General features: G+C 43.9%; 1 protein-coding gene across 1 annotated transcript; it reads right to left on the bottom strand.

Annotated features, from left to right (window-relative positions):
* Positions 1-5193: 5193 nt before the first annotated feature.
* Positions 5194-6174, bottom strand: LOC132384466 (transcription factor Sp5-like). Its single transcript, XM_059955615.1, has one exon. It carries the CDS (start codon positions 6142-6144, stop codon positions 5194-5196), a length of 951 nt encoding a protein of 316 aa, XP_059811598.1. The 5' UTR covers positions 6145-6174.
* Positions 6175-6435: the final 261 nt, after the last annotated feature.

Below are 6435 nucleotides of genomic sequence, written 5' to 3'. Positions count from 1 at the left end.
GCGACATCCTTGGATCCAACCAAAGGTGTTTTGTCTTTTTTACGATCACAAGACAATGCTGGACATTGAGAACTTCAAGTACTGCAGTGAGCTGCTCATTGGTGAAGGAGCTAGATTTGGTGCAGGCTGTGTTACTGCACAATATAAAGGCATCAGAATAGGTGTGCAAAGGTGGTATGCAGTCTCAACAGTGAGTGGTTGTCTTGGATTTTTCTCTTGCATTTGCAAGATCCTGTTGGACGTTGGTAATATAAAATACGGCATGACCTTTTCCCTTGTTTAGTGGTGAGATTGACAGTGGGGGGGGGGGGGGGCTGCATGGCCTCGGCTGAGGAGAGGACTAAGCCTCAAGCGACAGGTTTCCTGATGCAGCATTGCAGGAGAGGAGGTGCCAGAGGTAGTGTAGCGTCAATGCTGGGATTGAGTGCTCCTTCCAGTGTTCACTCAGTGGAAGACAAGCTGGATTGCGTGCGTGTGTGCACATATTTATCTGCAGACCGCTGAGAACTGCTTGTTCTTGCTGAAAACACCCCTGCACCAACCATTTACAGGACATGTTACTCAGAGACTTGGGCTATATATTTATTTTGTGTGACTGTATGTTTACTTGCCATCTTATATGTGTCTTGTGCTGTGTATGACCGTTGGTACTGTATTTTGTAACTTGGCCCTGGAGGAATGTATAGCTGAATGATAATTAAACTTGAACTTGCAAATGGAAACAGATACATAGAACACAAGCTGCAGAGTTCCTGAAAATGAGTCCACAACTGTGGAGTCAGTTCAGCACCGAGGCAAGTGAAGACGGTCCAGGGGCACAACCGTTCCCGAATCTAGCGGCATGGGACCCAAGACTTCTGCACTGTGGTAGTATCAAGAAGGGGAAGACGGGTCAAGTAGGCAGATGGCACTGAACAACTGTTTGTTTTCTATTCTAGGCCTCTATGATTTTAATCTGGCTCAATGTGGAGCACTGGAGCTGAACATGGGTTTGTTTTCTGCTCTCAGGCCTCAATGCAATGCTCTACCTCCCACCACCCCACCCAGTGACAGCCACCCCGGTTGTACCTGCATTCTTGAGAGTCAAATTCACCAAATGCTTGAGGAGAACAATCGCTAATTTGTTTAGACAGCTCTTAAAAGGGAAATTACAGGGTGAGAATTGTAGTGACCATGGTTCAGAATTATATTTCATAGAATACGTAGTAGCTTTGTGAGCTGCCCGCAAAACATCAGCTTATATTGCAGGGCCAACTGAATTGGTGAAAAGAAAACATTTTGCACAATTCTTTCTAATTTGCTCTCATGCTCCATCTTAACCATCTTGATAAACACTTTGTTCATCTTTTACTGGTTTCTAAAACTCTTAGTCCTCAAGATTACTCTTGGCAACATGGAACTCGCATGGGATCGTGATAATCACAGAAGAGTGGCTAGCAAAGGGCAGGAATGGCAGCTAAACGTTCCTGGTTCAGGTGTACTAGAGGGGATTCTGAAAGGGGAAGTGTTGCATTTTTATCAATGAGAGTCCTATAGCAGTACTCAGGGAGGATGGAGGGATCAACAAGTGAGGCTAAGTAGTTAGAACTTAGAAATAAGAAATGGACAATCTCTTTGATGGGGCTTTACTATTGGGTTCCAAAGAGTCAGTGGGGTTATATATGCAAATAAGTAGCAAGCTGCCAGTGGAACACACACAAAATGCTGGAGGAATGCAACAGGCCAAGCAGCATCTATGGAAAAAGTACACTCGGATGTTTCAGGCTGAGACCCTTCGGCCTGAAACGTCAACTATACATTCCCCCCCCCCCCCCCCATAGATGCTGTCTGGCCTGCTGAGTTCCTCCAGCATTTTGTGTGTGTTGCTTAGATTTCCAGCGTCTGCAGATTTTCTCTTGTTTCTGAAGCTGCCAGTGGAGTTGGTACAGGCAGATAAAATCACAGCAATTAAATACATTTAGACAGATACGTGGATAGGAAAGAGAGAGAGAGATACAAGACCAAGTACACGAAAATGGGATTAATGTCAATAGGCATCTTGTCAGCGTGGATGATTCAGGCAGGAGAGCTGTACCATTATCTGACTCTATGATTACAAGACTTATCTTTTAGTAGCTGGGATCCATAATCTTTCCAGTTAGCCAGGATTAGATTACTCTTCCCATTGAGGAGTCACGCCTCAGCAAGACCCTGCAGTGAGGTCAGCTGAGGAAATCATTGGGGTGTCTCAACCTGCCATTACAGACTACACTACACACTGCATCCGCAAAGCAAACAGCATTACGAAGGACTCCACGCACCCCTCATACAAACTCTTCTCCCTCCTGCCATCTGGGAAAAGGCACCAAAGCATTGGGGCTCTCACGACCAGACTATGTAACAGTTTCTTCCCCCAAGCTGTCAGACTCCTTGATATCCAGAGCCTGGACTGACACCTTGCCCTATTGTCCTGTTTATTATTTATTGTAATGCCTACACTGTTTTGTGCACTTTATGCAGTCTTGGATAGGTCTGTAGCCTAGTGTAGTTTTTACATAGTTCAGTGTAGTTTTTGTACTATTTCATGTAGCACCATGGTCCTGAAAAACATTGTCTCGTTTTTACTGTGTACTGTACCAGCAATTATGGCAGAAATGACAATAAAAAGTGACTTGACTTGACTTGAGTAGAATGTAAAAGCATTGGGATATCCTGTGCCTGAATGTTAAAAGAGATTTAGAGGGGATTGGAGTGTCAAGTACCTGAAATTCACAGAGAATGGTTGAAGCTGGGTAGCTGACAGCATGTTGAGATGAACACTTGAATTGCCTAGGGATAAAAGACTACATAGCCAAGTGCATGAGAGAGAGGATTATTGTGGAATTGTCCACTGGTCAGCATGGATGACTTGGGCCAAATGGCCCATTTCCATCCTGTACAATTATGTGACTCTGGTACCGCCTTGCTCTCCCAACTTTAAAAGCCAGCCACTTCTTGCTGACTTTTGGGCTGCTGTGCTCAGGAAGTCAGCCCTCAGTACATTTAAACAATATCCCTGCCACTCCATTGTTCAAATAAGATCAAGATCAAGATTCTCTAATGTCATTTCCTGTACGCAAGTGTAAAGAGAACGAAATAATTGTTACTCTGGATTGGATGCAGCACAAAAAAAACAAGATAAAGTACACAATAATAAAACAATAAATATAAACACACAAGATTGCTTATATACACAGATTGATTGCACGTCCATAAAGTGACTCTAGGCTGTACACAAGGTGACAGACGGAAAATAATAGTGCTGGAGTCAGTGAGTGGAGGTGCCTTACTGCTTGGGGGAAGGAAGTGTTTTTGAGTCTGGTGGCCCCTGATGGGAGTGGGACAAACAGTCCATGAGAAGGGTGGGTGGGATCCTTCATTAAATTACTGGCCTTTTTCTGGAAACTTTTTGTATGCATGTACTTGATGGTGGGTAAGCTGGTGCCAGTGAAATGTTGGGCAGTTTCGGCTACCTGTTCTAGAGCCTGTCCACTACAGTGCAGTTTCCGTACCAAGCAGTGATGCAGCATGTTAGGATGTTCGCTACTGCACATCTGTAGAATGACACAAGTATGGATGTTCCTCTCAGTGTGAATGGGCTGCTTTCTGGCAGAGTTTTTTTTTAAATTGGAGGTACAGCACAGTAACAGGCCCTTCTGGCCCAACAAGCCTGTGCCACTCAATCACACCCACGTCACCAATTACCCTTACCGATCACCAATCACCAATCATCTTTAGAACATGCGAGGAAACTGGAGAACCCAGAGAAATCCCAGTCACAGGGAGAATCTACAAACTCCATACGGATAGCAGCAGGAATTGAACCCAGGTCACCTGCTCTGTGAAAGTGTTTTGCTAATCACTACACACTACCACATTACGGATGCACAACGTATGCTGGCTAAACCATTTTGTGAAAGGACATTGTAAATGGTGAAGCTGCTGACTTAGTGGTGGGAGGTACCATGAAAGTTTTAGTCCTCCTCTCCTAGCCCACTGGTGCCAGAGCCAATTCAAATACTCCCATTTTTTAAAATATAAATTTTTCTAGTGAATGCATGAAGTGTGATCAGGAAATTCAGCACATTGCATTACTTGGGGTTCAGTCCCCTGTTATGACATTATGTTATGTTATGAGGTTAAAGAATCTGTACTGCTTTTCCAATAATGCACCATTATTATAAATTTTAAATTACAGGCAAGTTGCAGAAGTGATTTGTTTCTTTTATTGACACACCTTATGAGGCACACATTTGTCAATTTAAACAGCATTAGACAGTCTGTCAAAAAAGAGTAAAGCCAAACTCTAAATCTTCTCTTCAGATAAATGTACAAAAAAATTCAATGCATAAAATCTCAGCCAAACCTGGTCCTTTTGGGGAAAAGATGCTCATACTTTCCAGGACAATTGTCCAAGGATACAGCAGAGGACAAAAAAAAATCAAAAGCTCTCACAGTCACATGCAGCACAGAGGTTCCAACAGAATAGAGTTGTTTGTAATTGATAATTTATTGGATACAAACTTCAAAGTGCATTTTGCTGCCTTTCAGTCATAACTTTTTCCTTCAACCGCTCTTCACTAAAAGGTGCCCATCACTTACAGCTTCTTCCAAATCACTTGTGTATAGAATATTCTTCCAATCACCAGGTTTAATTTCCATTAAGTCTTTTTACACTTGCCTCCTTCAGCCTAAAGTACTTGTATTTCCTCATTTTCTTTTTAATAATTTGCACTGTCCAAATCTTTATTTTCAGCTTGATTTTTACTCTTCATTCTTTTTGCTACATCTTTGCCTTGAACCATCCTTCCCACCACCATCCCCCACCCAACCCCCTTTCTCTCAGAAGTGGTTACTAACACAAGGGGTACATTCTGCACCCAAAACTTCACCTGACCAAGTGAAGCCTAAGAATATTTAGCCATCGGAGCAGGGTAGGGATGTGAGCAGACATTACACATGAGCTCTTCCCCAACACTCACTATATACAGAAAGGCTCCTTGCCTGGGACCCCTCATTGACGTTTCCCTCCCCCAACCCAAGACACCCAAGGTCAGGTTCAGTGTTACTACCCATGCTTAGATCAGATCATCCACAGACCAGGCAATTAAGCTTGGACCTTCCCGATCTGTAAAACTCAAATCCCATGCCATCTCAAGAATTTATTCATTGGTCCTACAGGAAAGCTCTGCCTTCTTCCTCCTGCTTAATGTTTTCCAAACTCATGCCATGGTGTTTCATCCGTTGATTTTGGTGGGTTTTGGTGTGCTTGGAGAGGTGGTCACTCCTCATGAACCTCTTGCCACACTCCAGACAGCAGAAGCGTTTCTCTCCCGTGTGAGTTCTCAGATGTCGTTGCAACTCATCCGACCTGGTGAAACTCTTCCCACAAAAGAGCCAGTTGCATACAAAGGGACGTTCCCCAGCATGCCACCTCAGGTGGGCCTTTAGGTGGGAGGTCTTTCCATACACTTTGCCGCAGCCAGGAATATGGCAGATATGCTGTTTCTTCTTACCTTGGTCTCCACTAGTGCCTGGAGACTGACAGTTAGGACACCTACATCTCCTACAACGTCGGGCACAGTTCAGAAGACTTTTTGAAGAGGTCTGAAGGAATGCAGATGAAAGCTGGCTTTGATGACCCAAGACCATGGCCCTTCCAAAGGGGAGATGATGTGGAATGACAGGATTGGGCTGTTGCACACTCCACCATGGGATTTCTTCTGGGTGACTGGGTGACACATGTCTGTTTGGCAAGGCTGAAGAACTAGGAATAAAGTTGGGCAAGTTCTGAGTGATTCCGTTAGCTTCTGGGTAGGAGTAGGCTGAGCCTTCAGAAACTGAAGTTGCCAAGATCTTCACAGAAGATAACTCAAAAGTGTAGACTGATTCTGCTGGAGGGGTCAGGGGAAGTTCCCGGGATGCCAATGCTGATGGCACAGTCCCAAGCGCATATTGAGCCTTTGGAGGACTGAATGACATTGTGTGAGAACTCCCGAATGCATCATTGCTCCAAAGCTGAAACATTCCTGAGGAGGACCCCATCGGCAAGTCATATTGAAACTGGGGGATGCCTGTGGAGGTTGGTGCAACTTGTCCTACTCTTCCACAGGTGGCACTCAACATGGACAAACCGGATACAGATTCTGGTGGAGAACTTGGTATTGATTGCTGGAAAATATAAAAGGAGGAAAAATAGTCAAGCGTGGAAAGTCCTGACCCACCAAGCAGATGACAAATAATTAAAAATGTGAAAAGAAATAATTTCTTCTTCTTGTCCTTGGACCAGCTAACAAAAAAAAAGGCTTATTATTCTTTTGATAGGAATCAGAATCAGGTTTATTATCACCAGCATTTGACGTGAAGTTTGTTAACTTAGCAGCAGTTCAATGCAATACATAGTATAGAAGAAAAATA

Source organism: Hypanus sabinus, chromosome X1 (assembly GCF_030144855.1).
Source record: "Hypanus sabinus isolate sHypSab1 chromosome X1, sHypSab1.hap1, whole genome shotgun sequence".
Classification (NCBI taxonomy): domain Eukaryota; kingdom Metazoa; phylum Chordata; class Chondrichthyes; order Myliobatiformes; family Dasyatidae; genus Hypanus; species Hypanus sabinus.
The sequence above is the reverse complement of the archived record's forward strand: the minus strand, read 5'-3'. Positions and strand labels throughout refer to the sequence as shown.